The 23,232-nt window shown below is 36.1% G+C and overlaps 1 protein-coding gene across 9 annotated transcripts in view; it reads left to right on the top strand.

Moving 5' to 3' along the window:
• The window catches only part of NOL4 (nucleolar protein 4), a 488,956-nt gene that overhangs the window by 163,125 nt on the left and 302,599 nt on the right, over positions 1–23,232 (top strand). For all 9 annotated transcript variants that reach the window (XM_059880931.1, XM_059880932.1, XM_059880938.1 and 6 more), the window contains 3 exons: positions 4,630–4,741; positions 5,978–6,090; positions 12,434–12,566. In XM_059880931.1, coding sequence (XP_059736914.1) covers positions 4,630–4,741; positions 5,978–6,090; positions 12,434–12,566 — 358 coding nt within the window. The remainder of the gene's footprint in view (positions 1–4,629; positions 4,742–5,977; positions 6,091–12,433; positions 12,567–23,232) is intronic.

The raw sequence follows: 23,232 nt of genomic DNA on the forward strand, positions 1-23,232 counted from the left end.
ACATTCCCAGCATTCAACCATAGCTAATTTGATGTTAAAAAAAATAGGAAAAACAGCGTGTGAGGGCTCTCTGTCTATGACACCGGTCACCCCATTGATCGCCAGGGATGATTTGACTGATCTGGCTGACGAGGCGGGTGTATTTTTCCTTCCTCACCACTCCAGGTGCCTCCTCCCAAAACTGCATGCTCAACTGAAGAGCGTGACCTGCCCCACATGCATGCTTTGCGGTGAAAAGCGTGATCGACCCAAGGGACAATCATCCCTTGGCCAAGGGCATATGAGTAGCTGTGCTCCCCTGCCAGAACCTCCCCACACGCTCCCAAGGTCCATATGTAGGATATGGAATGTAGGATAGTCAAGCTTCCAAGACTCCAGACACACCAAATGAGGCGCCACATGTGGCAGCCTGCCTTTCTTAAAAAGCATCAATGAATCTTACAAATCTTTAGCCACAACTCAAGTTGAAGGAATATTTAAAACAGATATATTTTAAATATATTTAAAATAGATAACTGACAAGGACTTACTGTATGCACAGGGAGTTCTGCTCGATATTCTGTAATAACCTAAATGGGAAAATAATTTGAAAAAAAATAATAGAATTAATTTTAAAAACTTAGTATGTATATCTATAGAGCTTTGTAGCTATAATAATACTTATAATAAAAAAATATAGCAGTGATAGCAGGAAGAAAACAAAAGTTCCCAAGTCCCAACTCTGGTAACACTTTGGGGTTTGGGGTAGGTTGGGCTTTTTCTTTTTTTTACAATATCAAATTTTTGAAAATCTATTTTGAGGTTCCTGCTTTCCTTGGACCCTATGCATTTGTCTAACCTGTCTGTTGGATGAGCCCACCATGGTCCCTTGAGTGTATGGAAATAGACCAGGACCAAGACATCCAGTTTCAAGTTCCAGCTCTTTGCTTTGCCCTCTCTTGTGTAACAGTGGCAGTTTATTTAACCTCTTGTACCAATGGATCCTCTTATCAAGGAATTCCTGTATTTTAGGTATCCACTACCTAAATAATGGATACAAAACTCAGTGAAAAGCAATATACACATCTAAGAAACCAAGTCTGGATTTATAGAAAATAACATTTCTAAGAAAGAGATGCCTCATAATTATTCACATAATGAGGAGTGTGAGTTCATTAGTTTGTAAGATTGAATATGACTATGTTCTAGTCCTTCCTTTGGATGTTTATTGTTGTTACTGGCAATATATATGACTTGTCACATGGCAGTTGTTTTGTTGTTGCTGTTTTTATTGTTTTAGGGTTTCATTCAGAAGGAACGAGGCTAATATCCATTCTAGTGATGTTTTGCTTCTTATTACTAACAAGATGCAGCATTTCTGTGTTGATAAACCAATTCTAAGGAAATATACTCTGTCTTTCCCAGTTATAAAGATATTTCTAAGAATGAATTTTCAAATTAATATCATCCTCACTAGTGTTCTAGAAATGGTCTGTGCCACATATTCAAAGTCTGATTTCTGTCCTAGAAAAAGAGAATTGATTAGATTGGGAAAATGGGTCAAGGAAATAGACATTTATGAATGACATAGCGTTTCATATCATTAATTATAGTTAGAATGGTATTTCACATATATGAATCAAAATATTTTTCAATTTCTGTCCATTCTAGATTTGATTTGCACCTGTTTTTACATATTTAGGACTTTGATGAATAGACAGCTTGGAAGAACACATCCCTGAGTTTTATCTCTGTTTATGAATATCTGTTTAAAGTTGATTTTACATTTAAACATTCACAGAAGCAGATCCTTTCACCGGGGCAAGGGCCATAGGAGCATTTAGCTCAGGCCTCAAGTTCAAGAGTCTTCATGTAGACTGTCCGTGTAATCTCTGAACGGGGTTATGAAAGGATATTGACAGGACCAAGCACAGTATTTCATTATGGGCTGTATTTGTAATTATTAAAATGAAAATGTAATTATTCAAATGTACCATAATTTTAGAACTTTTAAAGGACATCTCCTCACTGTTTAAAAATGTTCTGAGAACCGTGGCAGTGGAGGCTGCCTAGGACCCTTAATTTCAAAGAGACTGGAGAGGAAAGATTCTGGAAAAAGGAGAAGGAAGAATTTTCCCTCTTTACCATCATGGCAGGAGAAATATCCCTTCAGAAATGAGTGTGAGACTTGAAGAGCCTATTCTGAGGGTCTCTTCTCCTCCCTGTGCCTCAGAAGACTCCAGGGTCCTTGGGCTCTGGTGAGCATGAGGTGGGGTAGAAAAGGCCTGAGAAGAGTAGGGTGTCTCAGCAGGTCCCCCTATAAAATGGGTTCTGAACACGAAAAAAAGCACCCGCAAAGGGGTGATTTTGTCCACTTACATGACATACAGTGATATGCCCAGAATAATACCAGAGATCAATGTGATACAATACTTACTAAAATATCTTTTCTAAGATATCAGAAGGAATTTTTATTTCATTCACAAATGTACAGATATTTATCCACTTACATAACTTATTTGTGGTCATTACAGATACTTGTTTTTAAGAGTAAAAGTACAAAAGAAATATTAAATATGATTAATGATTAAAACAATTGGAACTAGGTAGTGCTAGGACAAATAATACAATTGAATCAGGTCAATGATAAAACTCTCTAGATGGGATTTCTACACAAGGGCTTTATTAACACTGAGAAAAGGGAAAATTGCAGAGCATCAGGACCATGGAAGCAAACACAGGATCTCTTTTACTCCACCAGTGGGCTATTTTTTCCAATTGAAGATTTCTCTTTTATGTAAGAAAAGAAAAGCATTAATAGAAATCTTCTTTGAAAATAAATTAATGGAGCATTCTTCTCAAATCCTGCTTGTTAATGAATTTACTGATTAGATGTATTAGTTCCAGTGGATTATAAGTCAATATTGTTAAAATATGAAGTGTCTGGACAGAGCATGCAGCAGAGACTTAGCTTCCAAATTATTATAAAATAGATTTTTAAAGTCAGAAAAAAATTATCTCTAATTAGTTAACTAAATCAGGCTAAAATGCTAGTTCCCTTTGTAAAAATAGATGAATAAAAGTCAAATTTGTGTGTGTGTGTGTGGAGAGAGAGAATGTGTGAAAATGAATGAACATTTAAATTGTGTATTTGTATTTCTTCACTTTATAACTAACAATATATTTTGATGAAATAGTTTGAAATTTCTCTAATTATTTTTCCTCACAATTCCTATATTACAAGGAAGTTTTTTTTAATCTGAACATCTTAATTTACAAATGATAGTTATATTAAAAATCAGAGTTTCATTGTCTAATCCTAGTAGAGCTGAATGTGTATGGATCATCCATGACTTATTTTCAGTTGTAGACTAATTTCTTCTCTTTCATATTCTTATGGCTTCTTTTCCCTGAGCGTCAAAGTGATAGGCTAAGTGATGCAAACTGATTTTCATGTGAAATCCAGGGTAAAATGCACTTTATAATTTTGGATTTTAGTATGTGAGATTTCCTTGATGCTGTGCTCCTTCTGTAGCCTGGATAAGCAGAAGTTTCCCCCAGGAACATGGAAGGGCCTGTGCAGATTTGTACTCAGTTGAACACAAGCTGCATATTTTCCTTCCTTTCCACAAACTTAAAATACATCAGTGTTCATAACAGCTCTACATGCACCTGAGATAGTGTTATGGCACTTATATCTAATTTACAACTCATTTATTCCTCCTGCTTATCTCATATTTCAGGGACCAGTGTCAGTGTTAGTATGGTGGAAAACTAATGCCCTAATCAGACTCCCTAGCATCCCCGTCAGAGTTAGTGCCAGGTTTTATTCAGTGATGTTTAGCAATCTATCAGTTTCACTTCCAGAATTTTTGCTTTGATGACAGAAATACCTTGGTTTTTTAAAAGTCAGTGTTTAAAGAATCACTGATAAGAATTTTGATTTTTAATTTGATTCTAGATCATGGTTCTGAAAAGAGAAGCTCTGGGTAGGGTGCTGGAAAAGTGGCTGTGACTCTCAGTGTAACATAGATTATGAAAAACTGATGTAAAATAACAAATGAAAAATTGGTGGCCAGAATGCATTCCAGGTGTGTCATTTTCTGTGGAAAGGATGATTCACTGCAGTAAATAGATAACATGAGTTCTGTTCAGATTATTTTTTCTTTTTCTGAAAATACTTTGAAAAGCAATCATGAAGACCTGCTTATTACTGCAAAATCTAAAGTTGTTTGTTTCTCCTTGGGGCTAAATTTTTAAAAGCATATGTAAAATTGGATACCATGTTAATGGTGCTAGCAATGAGTTTAATTGCCAAAAACCATGGGGGCCAATTTTAATAAAGAAAATTCACCTGAGTATCTGTACCCTGTGATTATTTTTCCTAAAAGAAATGCAGAAATAGAAACAGATCTCCATCCAGATGTGGCTCCTTTTTGTCCACATCGCGTTCTTAGTGATTATTAAGAGACACGCAATCAAGTTGGATAGATATTTCTTGAAATGATGCATGGTATGCAATGCATGCTTTCATTGTGCTTCCTGCCATTATGGAATAATGTGTCTTATTTGGAAATACAGTGATCACTTCTGTTGAATCATGCCCAGTCTGTTTGTATAATAACACCCCTGTTTTGTGAATCATTTCAGATTTCAGAGAGCTATGCCTTCCTACCAAGAGAAGCGGTGACACGATTTCTAATGAGCTGCTCAGAGTGCCAGAAAAGAATGCATTTAAACCCAGATGGAACAGATCATAAAGGTAGCCGCAGCGTCAAATAGTGAGATTTCAAGTAATTTTATTCATAATGGCAATTTATAGCCCACATTTTTCGAAGAATGTGGTAGAATGAAACAGTTCAACAAGTCAAATCATCTCATTTATTCAAATAGGAGCCAGTAAATCCACTTACAAAGCAATGCAATGATGCCCTTCTTCAAATGAAAGACAGTCTTGACTGTGGCAAATACTTTTTGTCCTATAATAATGTTTTAATTCTCATTCATTGTGTGTATTTTGTAGTGTTTTAACTATCTTCAGCAAGGAAATTGATGTTCCATCTGTGTTCTTTTAAATTTATCATCTTCTTATTTCTAAAAGTAATGAATAATAATTTTCTCTCTGAAAATTTTTATAGAGAAGTTACTATTTGGCTTTGGCTTTCATTAAAAATTATTTGGATTATTTTCCTAATATATGAGTTTCTCAGAGGTTAATCTCAAAGCTATATTGAAGCTAGTCAATTCCCATGTGTGGGAGGATGAGTAGAATGGCAAAATATAAAAATAAAAGGCTTCCTTTTTGCCCTCATGTGGTCCACTTAGAAAGTAAGTGTGGGGACTTCCCTGATGGTCCAGTGGTTAAGACTTTGAGCTCCAACTGCAGGTGTGAGAAGCGAAAGTGTTAGTATAGCCCACCAGGCTCCTCTGTCCATGGAATTCTCTAGGCAAGAATACTGAAGTAGGTAGCCATTCCCTTCTCCAGGAGATCCTCTTGACCCAGGGATCAAACCTGAGTCTCCTGCATTGCAGGCAGATTCTTTACTGTCTGAGCCACCAGAGAAGCCCAGCCTTGGGTTCAGTCCCTGGTTAGAGCATTAAGATCCCACATGCTGTGTGGCATGGCCAAAAAAAATTGTGTACAGCAAAGGAGAAAAATACAAAAATACTGATGATTTTGTTTAACCACTATATTAGCTTCACTCATTGTTATCCAGGATACCAAAAAACTCACCTTGTAGTTAGAAATAACCAGTTTATCCATAGTGCTATTTTGTCCCCATACACCATTGTTGAACTTTGCCAATCATATATATATATATATATATATATATATATATATATATATATTTTTTTTATGCTCCATCTCTAATGCTACCAATCTCCTAAACACTTGGTATCTTGCCTCTTATTTCAATTTGAACAAACTAGATCATTCTAAAATTACAAGTAGAGTACTGTATCACTTTCATTACCCATTAAAAATGTTTTATTACAGATAATGGAAAACCTCCCACTTTGGTGACCAGCATGATTGACTACAACATGCCAATTACCATGGCCTATATGAAGCACATGAAACTGCAGCTGCTAAACTCACAGCAAGAGGAGGTAAAATGAAAATATCTACCCTTATATCACAAGTCAGAATGAAGCTTGATAAGCATGACTCTCATATTAAGCATGACGCCATTTTGAAGACTAATTTATTTTTTAATAAAAGGAGTGTCAGTAGAACTGCACAGATGGAGAAAGAGGCAGAAATTTTTAGTTGCCAATAGATTCCCTATCTGACCACATCCACCTTAGTGTTATGTGAACATTTGTTCATTCTCCCCAAAGATTCATTTTCCTTCATAGCCTACCATCGAACTAACCTTGATGAAGTGCTAAGAAGTTCAGGAGAAAGTATTCCAAATAAGTGTATATCCAGGGAAATTACAGTATTAAGGCTATTTTACCTGGAAATCAGAAAGTTCAATTTCATAGGTATTTCAAGTATGACCATTTCAAATCATCCAAACCTTTTGTATATTTTAAAGTTGTTTTTCAATTAACCCTTATTCTATGTATTTGTCTATGTCTCTGAATCATCTTAACTAGAAACATTTTGATGTTTCAGATTATTTTATTTAATTTGTATAGTAAGATTCTACCAATGAGCTTGTTGGCATATATTAAACACAGAATGAATATTTGTTAAATATTCTTCTCCAAGATACTGATTCACTTACCAGTTTGGTTGAAGTATCTCAAAAGCAGGAACTAAGTTGTATACAAACCCTGTGTATATTCCCCAAATACTTCTAACAGTGTGGCTTAGTAAATCCTTCTTAATTAGTTAGTAGCCATTAGTTAATATACACACTCAAAGTATCTATCCCATGGACTGTAGCCTATCAGGCTCCTCCATCCATGGGATTTTCCAGGCAAGAGTGCTGGGGTGGATTGCCATTTCCTTCTCCAGGGGATCTTCCCGACCCAGGAATCGAACCTGGGTCTCCCACATTGCAGGCAGATGCTTTACCATCTGAGCCACCAGGGAAGCCCCAGTTAATATACACACTCAAAGTATCTATACTAGAAATATTTCTCAGAGAGAATATATTCTCTCCTGTTTGAAATTTCTCTGGAAGAGGAAATGTGGTTAAATACTTATTTTTAAGTATAACATTACTTGGTGAGGTATTAAATTCTTTTACAATTATTTGGTTAACTTTGTTCATAAAGCTCAAATCAAATTTTTTATTTTCCTCTTTATATCAGCAGGTTTAATCTCAAAACTGTATTTATAAAATTATTTTGTCTCAAAAGACTTTATGAAAAGTATATTCTATAACAACATCTGTATTAGAGCTGTGGCAACATCAGATTCCATATTATCAGATAGATATATGTAAGTGATTAACTCATAATAAAGCCATTCAAATACAAGAAAAGCAGTTAAGAAAATATTACTATTTATCCATCCCCAAGAATGAAAATATTATTCCCATGATTCAGCACACAATTGAAAATCATTTTTTAAAAACCTGTAAACTGGTTAGAGCTGTCAAATTATTTGTAGAAAACTCATTTAGATATTGATATGTTTATTAATAGGCCAAAAAATGTCAACTTTGAGCCAGCAGAGCCCACATATGCTAAGTCCTTCTGGCTTCTACAAAATCCTGAGTATTTCATATAAAAAATGGATTATTTTAAATGATAATTGGATTAGGAAAATAACTCTTATCCTTACATTTAAAAAATTCTACCTTGGGTATACATTGTCTTAAAAATATTTAGATAAATGATGAATTATATTACTTAAAAAATTTTGGAAATTGTGATCATTGAAAGATAGAAAAGTGGTTAGATAAGTCATGGTAAAAATGGAAATCAAGTGAGATATCCCTTTTGTAGTAAGTTATATTTAAATTTAATAAATGTGTAATCAATTACCTTAACCAATATTTATTGAGTACCTTCTTATGTAATTGTCAGTCTTATAGGCAGTGGACATAAACACTGAATAAATTGACAAAATCCTTGCCTTTATTAAGCTTATCTTCTAGTGGTGGTGGGAGACAGACCATGAAGGAAATAAATGATGAAAGTCTGTATGTGAGAGGATACTAAATGCTAGTAATAGAAATATAGACAGCCAGGAATGGGAGTTCCTTTAAAATTACAAAATACTGTATCCAAAGTAAGATCAGCCTTCTTATAAACTATTGATGAGAATTTAAACCACAACAGACTTTTTGGGAGAGAGTTTGGCAATAATTAATTTAAAACTTTGTCAAGTTATTTATATGCTGTGACTAGAAATTTATACTAAGGAATTTGATATATAAAACAATTTACATATTAGGATGTTTATTGCATTGCTAATGGTAATGATTGGAAATATCTAACAATGAGAAATAGTTGAATCTGCAACATGGTAGCCTCTACCCATACAGGGATATTGAAATTTAACCAAAATTAAATTAGCTAAAATTAAATTTTCAGTTCTTTAGTCACACTAGCTACATCGATCAGCCATAATGCGCACTTTGTATAAACCATTCTATAGAACAGACACTACAGAGTCACTCTTTGTATCTAGTTTCTCTTTAAACATACACATAACCTCACACACATACTTTTTACATGTAGATACATTTATATATCTTCCCTAATACATTTATATAGCTTCCCTGAGAGCTCAGTTGAGTCCACCTGCAATGCAGGAGAAGGCAATGGCACCCCACTCCAGTACTCTTGCCTGGAAAATCCCATGGACGGAGGAGCCTGGTACGCTGCAATCCATGGGGTCGCTAAGAGTCGGACACGACTGAGCGACTTCACTTTCACTTTTCACTTTCCTGCATTGGAGAAGGAAATGGCAGCCCACTCCAGTGTTCTTACCTGGAGAATCCCAGGGACGGGGGAGCCTGGTGGGCTGCCGTCCATGGGGTTGCACAGAGTCGGACACGACTGAAGTGACTTAGCATAGCATGGCATAGCAATGCAGGAGACCCCAGTTCCATTCCTGGGTGGGGAAGATCCCCTGGAGAAGGAATAGGTTACCCACTCCAGTATTCTGGCCTGGAGAATTCCATGGACTATATGGTCCATGGGGTTGCAAACAGTCAGACACAACTGAGCACTTTTACTTTCACATTTATATAGGGGCTTCGCAAGTGGCGCTAGTGGTAAGGAATCCTCCTGCCAATGCAGGACACACAGGAGACATGGTTTTCATCCCTGGGTCAGGAAGATGCCCTGGAGGAAGAACTGGAAACTCACTCCAGTATTCTTGCCTCGATAATACCATGGGCCGAAGCCTGGCGGCCTACAGCCCATGGAGTCTCAAAGAATTAGACATGCCTGAGCGATTGAGCACATGTGCACCCCCCCTCCCCCGCACGCACGCGCGCACACACACACACACACACGCATATTAAATACAAATCTGTCTCTCACACACATATACACTTATCATGCAAATAATATTTTACTAGACTACATCTAGCTAGCTCTTTGTAGTGGACATAATAAACACTTTTATAAAGATTATAAAGTATCCACAGCTACTTTATAAACACAGATTGATCATCTTTATTATTATATTTAAATTCATTTTTGTGTGTGTTCATGTATAATAAATATAAATCTTCTACACTGTAGAATTTGTTACATATTCTATATAACAGTATCAAACAGCTTTGTGCTTATTATGTATCTCATGTTGTTTTAACTACTTTAAATATAATGTAGCCTCTCAATCATTACACAGCCCTATGAGGTTGATACTATTTTTATTATTCCCATTTTATAGGTGAGGAAACTGAGGCACAGAAATATTAGGTAACTTGCTTAAGGTAACACATCTAATAGGTTCAGTTCAGTTCAGTTCAGTTGCTCAGTCGTGTCCTACTCTTTGCGACCCCATTAATCGCACCACGCCAGGCCTCCCTGTCCATCACCAACTCCCGGAGTTCACTCAGACTCACGTCCATCGAGTCAGTGATGCCATCCAGCCATTTCATCCTCTGTCGTCCCCTTCTCCTCCTGCCCCCAATCCCTCCCAGCATCAGAGTCTTTTCCAATGAGTCAGCTCTTCACATGAGGTGGCCAAAGTACTGGAGTTTCAGCTTCAGCATCAGTCCTTCCAATGAATATTCAGGACTGATTTCCTTTAGGATGGACTGGTTGGATCTCCTTGTAGTCCAGGGGACTCTCAAGAGTCTTCTCCAACACCACAGTTCAAAAGCATCAATTCTTCGGTGCTCAGCCTTCTTCACAGTCCAACTCTCACATCATACAGAGCATAAATCTGAATCCAGGCAGTGTGGCTCCAGAGAATGTGCTCTAAAATAATATATTACAGACAATATATATAGTATATATAATGGATATACATATTATCAAGCTATGTGTGTGTACATTTGTGCATATATGGTGCACATTGATAATGTGAATGTTTGCACTGAATTCTATTATTTTTTCTTCTTTGAACATAAATATTTATTTCAGATGCTTTGGATTTTTCATAGAATTTAGAATTGGAGAAAACAGTGTCCTGAGAGAGGGCATGTGGCTGGGAGAAGTCTATGTGGCTGATGGCCCAGAGGCCTCCCAGCGTGGAATTTCCTTGCTGAATTAATGGCTCAGATGGTAAAGCGTCTGCCTATAGTGCAGGAGACCTGGGTTCGATCCCTGGGTCGGGAAGATCCTCTGGAGATGGAAATGACAACCCACTCCAGTATTCTTGCCTGGAAAATCCCATGGATGGAGGAGTGTGTTAGGCTACAGGCCATGGGGTCGCAGAGAGTCAGACGCAACTGAGCGACTTCACTTTCACTTTCAGTGCTCCTTGGTAGACCCAGACACTATCAGAACCTTTGATAGAGGAAGAACACCCGGATACCTGGGTCTGACCTAAGGATCAGAATGCCCGTTGTTAGTGTGCTAGAATGCTCCTGTTTCCTGACCATAGCAATTTCTTCACTGATGCCAAGATGTCATTTATGAAGTCAAGAGAATGCTTTCTATTCAAAGAAGCTCTTTCTCAAGCCTGGGTGACATCATAATGAAGCCCAGGTCTGGTAGGTGATAGTGTGATCAGTTATCTAACTGCTCTGTGCCTCAATTTCACACTGTGTTAACTGGGTAAATGCTGGGTAAGTTTCATAACGCATTAACTGGGTAAATGCTGACTCATAGGTTGGATGAATCTGACATAAGTGAACAACTAAATAACAGAGTCTGTGATATAATTAGCAGTGCTACTGCTGCTGCTACTGGTAATCATCGCATCAATGTTAAACTTTGAGATCAAATATTTATGAGTTGAAGCAAAACCTGGTGGTTTCAGTGAAACATTTTTGGTATTTTACACGAGTTTCTCGGGTCTTCCTGCCTACATAAGCACACAGCTGCTGCTGCTGCTAAGTCACTTCAGTCGTGTCCGACTCTGTGCAACCCCATAGACGGCAGCCCACCAGGCTCCCCCGTCCCTGGGATTCTCCAGGCAAGAACACTGGAGTGGGTTGCCATTTCCTTCTCCAATGCATGAAAGTGAAAAGTGAAAGTGAAGTTGCTCAGTCGTTTCCGACTCTTAGCGACCCCATGGTCTGCAGTCTACCAGGCTCCTCCGTCCATGGGATTTTCCAGGCAAGAGTACTGGAGTGGGGTGCCATTGCCTTCTCCCATAAGCACATAGCATTTGTCCGAAAATCAGTTCTCCCAAAGGAATTTTCTTCAAGAAAATGATTATAGCAACATAGCATGTATTTGTTTTAACTTAATATTTGATAGATTTTTTGATGAATTGACAATTTGGCAGCTAGCTTTGCCTTTTGGGAATTTAGCCATTTGCTGATTTGGCTTTTGGTTGCTGTTTGGCTTCTGAATCTTTTGTACTTAGAACTTTTTGTGGTAATGGCATTTGTAGTCCCTTGCAAGGAAGAAAGGCTGTACTAAGATTAACTTGTTTTCTGACTAATGAGGACTTTGGATCTAAACATGTAAATTTTTCTTTAAGTAAATTCTATTCTGTATACCAATAAAATTTTTTCAGTTCAGATTTTTTATTACAATGTCAGATTTTTGCTTATAATATTTTATTGTCATTAAAAATAAAAGTGTGTTTCTTTTTATGCTATATTTTGTGATTGACTCTTAGAAAGCTTTTTAATAATTAAAAAATACATTCCTTCATTATTCAGATAATTCCTCAACTACATCCTTCCTAAATACATTACTTTAAACCTTTTACATCTTCCTGTATACAAAGGCACATTGAATCTTCACAAGTCTTCATGTCTTGTTTGTTATTTCAAGCATCTATTCATGTTAACATTTAACTGAGCCCTATAGAAGCTTACTTACTGGCTAAACTTTAATTGATCCTATAGATAAAATAGTCATCTGAGTATATTATATTTTATGATACTTGATGATATGTTAAAACCATTTTCAGGATGAAAGTTCAATAGAAAGTGATGAATTTGATATGAGTGATTCAACGCGGATGTCAGCTGTGAACTCTGACCTCAGCTCCAATCTTGAGGAAAGGATGCAAAGTCCCCAGGCTCTTCATGGCCAACAAGATGGTAAGCCTTTCAAACTGAGCAAACAAAACAATAACATAATCCTGGATCAGAATTGATTAAAGCAACCACTTCTTATTCTGGTGGTAATTTTTTATCTGTTTCTATGGAGACTTTTTTCTGTACACTAAGGTTATGTTATCCACTTCATTATTCTTAGACTCAACTACTTGGATTAAAACTGTAAATGCTAGTTATAAAATTCAAGCTTGCCCAAGTTTTGCACTCTGAGCTTGAAAATGAGTTACATTAGTGGACTTTGGGTTTCTGTGATGTTTTCTAGGTTTGGTTTCTTGGACCATTATTCTCCTGACTGAATAAAGAGTTTAATAATGGTCAGAGATTAATGAGGATGTTTTGATGTTACTAAAAGACAAAGGAATAGCCAAAAAAACAATTGCTATAAAAGAACAATTTTTACCATAGTGATTTTGCTGGGTAAGAAGAATTTTGCTGTGATTTTGAGCTGTTTTATTCAGCTCTAAAGGAAAGAATGATCATGATCTTTTATTCCTGGGTCTGTTGATGATTCCTGAGTCATTGCACTGTCCCTGATAGAGCAGTTAAGGTTGAGAAAACTGGACGTGTAGAGAAGGCTTAGCAATTCACACTTCAGGTCTAGTATAGTCAGAGGTTTTTTAAAACTATTTGTGTAGATTTTTGTCTTTGTAAATAAAATATCCTGTATGCAAGGAAATGTTCCTTACTTGGTAATTGCGGATAAAAATTCAGGCTTACAAATAGAAGGAAATTGTCCAATTTTATTCAAAAATAGTTTATTATTCCGGTAATTAACAAATTTACATGAGCTTTTTGACTGTGTATTTTTGTGCCTGCATCTGTTGATAGCAAATAAAGCTCTTTACTTGTTTTCTCTGATACTTGATTTAAAAACTGGTTGCACAAGATTGCTGCATTTCTAGCTGCTGTTGGTGTTCTTATGTTGTCAAACGAGAAATCCTTAATCAGAAAGTCTTTAAAAATGTGAGGGGGGACTTGTGTTCCCACTTCAGATGAATCTAAAAGATGCTGGTGTCCTTGTTGGCATGAGTACAAAGAAGGAGCAGGACACTGGTCATCAGTGGCTTTAAAATCACATTTTACTCGTTACATAGTATAACAGCTCTTGCAACAGAAATGATGCTTATTTGGGAAATTTCTAAGAATGTAGCTCTTCTGGTATGGATATAAATTGCTTTTTTTCTTCTAAAATATTAGTAGATTTTCAGATTTTGTTTTTTAATGAAAAATGTGTAGCACCAGAATAATGGAATAACCATATATATGTGTGTGTAGTTGGGTGGGTGTGTATCTTAATATTATTAATAATATTATTATTAGTAATATGCACATGTTTTGCCTGACCATCATCTTTTTTACTTCTTAATTTTGGGGATCATAAATAATAGGATGTCTCTCATGATGCAAATCCTTTGTTTGCTTGATTGAAGTCTATCATGGATCTTTGGCTAGGAGACAGTTGATGTGACATAAATATATGTTGATTTTAATAAAATGTGGAGGGATAATGTCAAATATTACTTCGTCTTAGGAGAAGGCATTGATGCCTTTCTCATTGTACGTTGATGTATGCATCAAGGATAGGGCCATACCTAGCTGTTTCTTCTCCAGCCTAAGCCTTCCCTAACATGTTCAACGCCTTCTCCTCACACTTCTCTTGCAGTTTCCTCTTCTTGCAATTACCTCCTCTTTCTCCTGCATCACAGGTTTTCCCCAGAATCAACATACACACATGATGTAATAAAGGCCCTCCTTAGGAGAGCGCCATTCATCCCACGGTGTCCGTACACTCATTGCCCTTTTCTCTGCCCCACGCCCATGATACTCTTTACTGCAAAACTGAGAACCTGTCTCATCTCCACTTCCTCACTCCACTCCTCCCGGCTCATCTCAGGTAGGCTTTCATCCTCACCATCCCATTCTAGTCAAGGCTATGGTTTTTCCTGTGGTCATGTATGGATGTGAGAGTTGGACTGTGAAGAAGGCTGAGCGCCGAAGAATTGATGCTTTTGAACTGTGGTGTTGGAGAAGACTCTTGAGAGTCCCTTGGACTGCAAGGAGATCCAACCAGTCCATTCTGAAGGAGATCATCCCTGGGATTTCTTTGGAAGGAATGATGCTAAAGCTGAAACTCCAGTACTTTGGCCACCTCATGCGAAGAGCTGACTCATTGGAAAAAACTCTGATGCTGGGAGGGATTGGGGGCAAGAAGAGAAGGGGATGACAGAGGATGAGATGGCTGGATGGCATCACTGACTCAATGGACGTGAGTCTGAGTGAACTCTGGGAGTTGGTGATGGACAGGGAGGCCTGGTGTGCTGCGATTAATGGGGTCGCAAAGAGTCGGACACGACTGAGCAACTGATCTGATCTGATCTGATCCCATTCTACTTGCTCTTGTGAGTGCTACCAGCAGTCTTCATGTGGCCTGATTCTTTGATGCGACCTTCATCTTTCTCATTACTAATATCAAAGGATTGTACACCATTTGCTTCCTGGTGGGCCTGTCTCTGGGTTCCTTTTTCATTGTCTAGTCAATAGATGGCGGAGTGTGCTGGGGTGCAGCCCTTCTCTGTCTCCTCTTCCGTGCTCACTGCCTAGCTGATCACATCAAATCACATGGCTTTCAGTATGATCTGTACCCTGATGAGTCTCACATTTGCCTCTCCAAGCCCTAATATCTTTCTTCAGGTCGGGACTCTCTCCTCCTCTCTATTACCTAAATTTTAACATTCTTCAGAGGATTTATCAGGGTATGAAATGATATTATTTTTCTTATTGGCTGTTTTTCTTCTATACTATAAATATTGTATTAATTAGGGAATCTTTTGTGTTTTTGATTTTCTTTCAGTTTCTCCATTCGACATACTTCTTAAATAGTCTCTTATGTAAATAATTATGCCCCATTATGTAAATCTAACTTTTCACCATAATCATGATTTGTCATATACATTTTGCATATTTTTATGATTTTCTTTTCTCTTTCTCCCTGACAATGGCACTCTCATAGGTAACCCATACTGACGAACTATCATTCCTGAATTTCTCTGTACACACACACACACACACACACACTCTTACACATAGATGTACATACTCAGAAGATTTTGTCATCATTTTATAAAAAATAGATTATATCATTTACAGTAGTCTTTTTCTTGCTTTTTTCATCCATATTACCTTTTTTAAGAGCTTCTTGAATACTAAGATGTATATACAGTATGTGTGAGTGCATGCTCAGTCATGTCAGATCTGTGACCCCCATAGACTGTAGCCCACCAGGCTCTTCTCTCCATGAGATTTCTATAGCAAGAATACAGGAGTGGGTTGCCATTTCCTTCTCCAGGGCATCTTCCCAACCCAGGGATCAAACCCACATCTCCTGTGTCCCCTGAATTGGCAGGTGGATTCTTTAATCACTGTGCTACCTGGAAAGCCCATATATACAGTCTGCTGCTGCTGCTAAGTCGCTTCAGTCATGTCTGACTCTGTGCGACCCCATAGACGGCAGCCCACCAGGCTCCCCCGTCCCTGGGATTCTCCAGGCAAGAACACTGGAGTGGGTTGCCATTTCCTTCTCCAATGCATGAAAGTGAAAAGTGAAAGTGAAGTCGCTCAGTCGTGTCTGACTCTTCACGACCCCATGGACTGCAGCCTACGAGGCTCCTCTGCCCATGGGATTTTCCAGGCAAGAGTACTGGAGTGGGTTGCCATTGCCTTCTCCAGTATATGCAGTCTAATGTTCAGTAAAAAAAAAAAAAAAAAAAGATATGGTCCCTATGCCTTTAATTAACACACAATCTAAAGGAATAAAAGTATACATATACCATTTGATTTTGGTTACAGTTCATTGAGCCAATGTGGGAAAAGTCCTGCTTCTGTAAAAATAAGAATCCATGCTACTAAAACTTTTAGTTTGTGTCTCCTTGAAATCAGTCGGGATGTAGAATACTAGGACTACCTTGGGTCTGGGGGTATGTTGCTTTCTGTGGATAATATGCTTTGATCTTTAGTAATCAGTGGGTAAGGACTTATGATGTAACATATCCAATTATGGTAGCAACCTGAACACAGCTTCAATCTAGTCTAGTCCAGGGATTTCAAAGCATCACTGACCTCCACCCACTCCATGCCAGTGTTGCCTACCTCCAACCATTATAGCCAAAAATGTTATAGACACTGAAAATGTCCTGTGCATCCCAAAGTGAAGGACGCTGCGTCCCTGGTGTAGGCAGAGAAGGACCATCTCAGTAATAATCCAATAAGATGAATATTAAGAAGGCAATGGAGAGGAGTTTAGAAATGGAAATTGAAGAGACATCTACAAAATATGAACATATGAAACTCCAGTTTAATATTCATAAAATATGAACAATATAAACATTTTAAAGCTAAAGCATTCTATTTTCTTTAGTACTAAGTAATTACTTTAAGGTATTATTGGAAAGAAATTGAAATAGCATATTGTCAGTTTTCAGGACTCTTTCCCATACTTATAACACAGGTAAGTGTAACAGTGTGTTATTGGACATAGTGAAAATAAACTTCTTCGGTTCTCATCTCACATGGTAATGGACGATTTTTAAATCTCTTCAATATCAAGGGAAAGAAAGAATGTAAAATATAAATCAGTTTGTAGATATAACAATATAATGCACATAGGAAAAAGAGAGGAAAAGAAAGGAAATGTCTTGCCATCAGACTAGATAATTAGGTAAAGGTGAAGAAAATACAAACCAGAATGATGAATTTGATAAGAAAAAAGTGTGTCAAAATTGATGTGTAATATTCGATTTCTTTTACTTAAGTTTATAATGCCCTAACTCAATTAAAATACAGAAATGCACAGAAACTTTGAATCTTTGTATAGGAAATATTTTACCCTCATTTAAAATATTTAGGTATAATTTACATAACACATCATATTAGTTTTGTTTTTTTTAAGATTTTAAATTTTATTTTATTATTTTTATTATTTTTTTAATTTTATTTTTTAACTTTACAATATTGTATTGGTTTTGCCGTATATCAACATGAATCAGCCACAGGTATACATGTGTTCCCCATCCTGAACCCTCCTCCCTCCCCATATTAATTTTGATGTACAATGTAACAATTTTGTGTGTGTAATACGTTACAGAATTACCCCCACAATGAGTCTAGTTAACATCCATCACCTCATATAGTTATAATTTTTCCTTCTTGTGACAAGAACTTTTAAGATCTACTCTTTAAACAACTTCCAAATTACAGTGCAGTATTATTAACTATAGGCCCCATGCTGTACATTAAGTCCCTAGAATTTACATATTTTAAATTGGAACTTTGTTCCTTTTGACCACCTTCACCCATTTTTTTCATTAAAATATATTAAACTATGTAAAACTTTTTTGCTATCTTCAGTAATGCCTTTAGGATAAAGTTGTTTAACATATTACATAATCATTTGAGTTACTCAGGACACTATGAGGTCCTTTAAGCTCTGGTGAAGTATAAGGAGCTTACTGTGCAACAGGTTCTTCTCTGGAGTGGTTGTGGCCCATGGAATTCCAAAGTGCTTTCCTGGATCAAAAAGCTTAGAGGTGCTCTGTACTCGAATGTTCATCAATTTGTAAGGATTCTTGTTTTTCCATCTATTTCAATGGATTCTAAATAGAAATGTCACTTAAGGCTTATGTTGTCCAATCCCAGATCCTAGAAATTTGTGGGAGTGTGAACTAGCTCAAAATAGTATTTTTTTGTAAATTATTTATTTGGAATTGGTGCCTAAAAACGGCTGATTTATTTTTTGTTCTTATCTCAGGTAATTTATTATTAATAAAGGATATCTGGCAAAAGTGTTGGATTTAGAAACAGACAAAGATTCAGTTCACAGTGTTCAACTTCTGATAGAGAAATACTTTTCTAAGAGACATCTGAATTACTTTTCTGAGTTAATAACATATTGTATAATATTAATAGCTTTATAAGGGAAAATTTGTGCTTTATGAAACTCAAAAATATTATTAGATTATTACTAGCAAAGGATTTCTGTATTTTTAAGTCACAACAAATTGTATTTTCCCTTTTGCCATTTAAAAAAGACTATAGGAATATAAAGAGAAGTTGAGGCACACCTTTCAAATCTTTGCACATTAGCTTATTTGCCTTTAAAAGTAAGGGATTACAATAGGAAAATTGTATACATTTCTCTCTGGCCCTCATTTTGTTTTATTTTGGTTGTGACATCACAGAATATATTGCTCTAAAAGGTATTGAATGTGCCTTGTCTCTCAACTCAATGGAATTATGTAGAGATAATGTTTGCAATATTTTGGTACTTCATTAATGTATCAAACAATGACTTGTTTATTCATTAAAAATTAACAATGGCCATGTGCCAAGCAAAGTAGTGTAATGTCTAGAAACAATGAAAGATGGAGAGAGACTTGTGAGGGTAGAATTCCCCTAAAGCGCATTGACATTTATTTCAGCTTTTACCTATGATTCCTGGAGAGGCAGATGGCTCCCCACTCCAGCATCCTTGCCTGGAGAATTCCATGGACAGAGGAGCCGGGTGGGCTACAGTCCATGGAATTGCAAAGAGTCGGACACGACTGTGCAACTTTCACATCACGTTCCTATGACAGACTTCTAAATAATATATTCAAGGCAACTTTTTCCTTTCTAGTATATGTTTTCTAAGTCTCATAGCATTTAGAAATGCATCATTCATTTGCCAGAATTTGAAAATATTTCCCTTTCCACATATTTGTTTTCTAAAAAGGTTTTAATATGCTTCGAGTGGTCAGGCCATTTTTGATACACAGAAAATAATTAATTGGAATTTAGTGGCTAATATGCATACAGTTATTAGAATATGGTATATATGTATACAAACATAGTGTGCATTTATATATATATATATATATATATTTATATATCTCTCTCTTATGCATGTATGCTCAGTTATGTCTGACTCTTTGAGACCCCATGGCCCACCAGGCTCCTCTGTCCATGGGATTCTCCAGGCAAGAATACTGGAGTGGGTTGTTGTTTCCTCCTCCAGGGGATCTTCCCCACCCGGGGATTGAAACACCATTGCCTGCATCTCCTAAATTAGCAGGAGGATTCTTTACCACTGAGCCACCTGGGAAGCCCATATACATCTTATAATAATGATTAATTATAATAAACTTCAAAGAACTTTAGGTCTTACTGCTGAGAGCAGGTAATTTTTTTGCATAAATATCAGTTTAATGAAAGTTAAGTAATAATTTACATAGGCTATCACTATATTATAGGTAATTCAGTACATTTTATTAATATTGCTCTTCAGTTTATTGCACTTAGCAGATACTGTGTTTTTTACAACTTGCAGGTTTATGGCAGCCCTATGTCGAGCAAGTATATCAGTGCCAATTTTCCAGCAGCATTTGGTCACTTTTTGTCTCTGTCATATTTTTGTAATTCTTATAATATTGATATTTCTAACTTTTTATTATTATTATTATATTTGTTATGGTGATCTGCAATCAGTGATTTCTGATGCAAAAGCTTAGTAATCAATATTACTATTGCAAAAAAATTGACTCATGAAAGGTTCAGATGATGACATTTTTAGTATAAACTATTTTAAGTTATATGCATTATTTTTTGAGACATAATGCTATTGTACACTTAACTGACTGCCATATTGTGTTAAGATAACTTTCATATGCACTGGAAACCAAAAAGCTCAGATGACTTGTTTTATTACGATACTCATTTTTAATGTGTTCATCTTAACTGAACCCATGTTATCTGCAAATAATAGGTAAACATTTTGTATTCTAATATCTGAACACGAACATGACATATTACATTGAACCATATTAACTTGCCATATTGACTCAACCTAATAGTTCAAACTCTCAAATAACTTAAAATATTGATAGAACATGAAAATTATTAAAGCAAAAAGTTTTTGAAGTTGGGATGTATTTCTGTTTCCGAACAATGATGCATACACATGTACAGCAAGCATATGTCTTGACTAGTAAATGTATAAGATGACCATAGTCTTGTCTTAAGTGTAAACATAGAAGGGAGTAAATGTGAAAATAGCAATTTAGTCGTGAGGTAGATAACTGTGTAAAGCAATATTGCAGTGGCAGTCACATTTTTTCTTCTGTCCTTGTTTAGATTATATGCTGAATGGACAGCATAGACTCCTACCTGGGGACCTTATTTTAAAAATACACATTTAGGGGGACCCATCTCAGATAGGATGACTAAGGAAAAAGGATGGTGCCACTACTCCAGATTATAATTTTGAAGATACCACTCACATTTCTATCTGACGGTTTTGGAATTTGAAGGTGGCAACAGAATTGAGTCATGTAGGTATAGTTCATACTCAAATGCTGTTTTTGGTCAGCGGTACCTTCTATGTCAGGCTTCTCCAGTGACTCAGTTGGTAAAGAATCTGCCTGCAATTTGGAGACCACCTCTAATGCAGGAGACCCGAGTTTGATCCCTGGGTCGGGAAGATCCCCTGGAGAAGGGAATGGCTACCCACTCCAGTATTCTTGCCTGGAGAATCCCATGGATGGAGGGGCCTGGCAGGCTATAGTCTATGGGGTCACAAGAGTCAGACCTGACTAAGCGACTAAACCAACCACCACCACTTTCTGAGTCACTTCTCTGGTGAGGATCGTGTGAGTTTCTGTGCGTTTCAGTTAAAATTGTCTTCTTTGTTATGAAATTTGTTGCATACTGCATTCTTTATTAGTTTAAAAAAATCTCTCTGCAAGTCTATTATATTTTACAACCTGCTGTATCTGAATATTGCACACCCTGGATTTAAGAACACACACACACATGCAATTCTTTTTTACAACCCTGTGTACATGTGAATACAATTTTAGTAAAAATATGTTTGTGACTAAAATTGCATCTAATTTAGCTGAACAGAATAGTTTTTGGTAATTATTAAAGTATACAAAGCAGCAATAAAAACAACTACTATTGGCCATTTAATTTAGTTGGAAAATCTAATAAAACATGTTTTTAATAAAAATTATATATAACAGGGAATGTGATAGGAAATTAAATTTAGTAGTTAATTTTAATGATGGTGACTTTTAAGTACAAAAGCTATTAAAATTTGTTGAGACTTAACACTAAATTCTCTATAGATGTTGTGTTGTCTTGAGTAAGGCATTTCCATTTTTCTACAAACTGTTTTCTTTTAACTGCTTCTAATTGTTTAGGAAATTTTGTACAAAGAAAAAATAGTTAAAAGAATGTCAATATGTTTTCTTTTTACATAAATGGAATAAAGCTTTTGACTTCCAAAATTGAACCTATTCTTAGCTCTGTTATTGTTTTCAGTTGTTAAACTGAATATGTTTCTGTATTTAAAATACATGAAAATGATACAATGCTGCTTTTTTTTCTTAAAACAAATTCTAATGCCTGATTAAAACATAATTTTTATAGTAAATTTATTGAATTAACTCTGGAATGAGGTAGTTAAGCTAATGACGTTTTTTGAGAGCTTTCTTCTCATTGCAGTTGCTCTATAAGTAATTATATTATAATTTGCAGAAATATAATGTATTATTATAAGCTATATTGAGAAAATCATTAATTAATTGTAAGGAATGTTACTTTGATTTAGAGGACATTTTTGATTGCTAGATTTTTTTGTAACATTATTATGCTTGTGTATGCATCTTGGTGTGAGTGTATTTAATCATTTGAAATAGCTTTGAAGTAGTAATTCTCTATTTCTGAAAGCAGAAGAAGAAATAGCAACTTGACTTATGTATAAAGATTAAGTATGAAAAAAAGATGCTGAGCTGTACACTTATTTAATATGCTTTTGTGGGGAATATTATTTTCTTCTTGTATTTAGGATAATATTATTTGAAATTTTACTTTTCTATGAAGTTAAAATTCTGCTTTTTGATTCTTATTTTATATAAGTGATTTTTCATATAAGAGAGTGCTTGATTAAATTTTAGCTTATTGATTTCAATCTCAAGTTTGTACACCCCAGTGACCAGTCCAATTTTAGCTCGATACTGGGCCTCTGGAAAATTGAGGGAGATTGGCTTGATTCTAGGCTTGCCTTCGAGAGTCTAATCTGGTCAGTAGAGGATTAACTTGAAATTTTACCTCTCAGTTAGTTCTTTGTTTTCAATTATTGCTCTTGCATTTTGTCATTTTCTTCATGGTAGTGATTGTTGGTTCACAAATGATTACATGTGTTGACTGAAATCAAATAGACTGCCAGATATTTCTTCATCAAAGATAGGTTTATGCAGGATTATCAGAGAATTACATTTTGTGGTCTGCAGGAATGGTGAGACACTTGTAAGTTCTCAAGTGGTAAGAGGGGGAAATAATTCTATAGAGGGGAAAAGAAAGTTGAGAGTGTTACAGTAAACAAAGAGTCCATGGCTTGTCATTGGCTGAATCCTTCCAAGGAAACAAGTGAAGTCTGTCTTCTTCCAGTTGGCTTCTGTTGTCATTACAGGGCATGACTTTCCCCTTCTTGTCTCCCAGCTCTATTTAATTCAAGTTTATGTTGATTTTTTTTTTTTCGTTTTCCCCTTTAGAGCAAGTTCTTTCTCTGAAAGCATCACTGGCCAAGAGTAAGGTTTTATATAGTTTCAATGGC

The sequence above is a fragment of the Bos taurus genome, chromosome 24 (genome assembly GCF_002263795.3).
Source record: "Bos taurus isolate L1 Dominette 01449 registration number 42190680 breed Hereford chromosome 24, ARS-UCD2.0, whole genome shotgun sequence".
NCBI lineage: Eukaryota > Metazoa > Chordata > Mammalia > Artiodactyla > Bovidae > Bos > Bos taurus.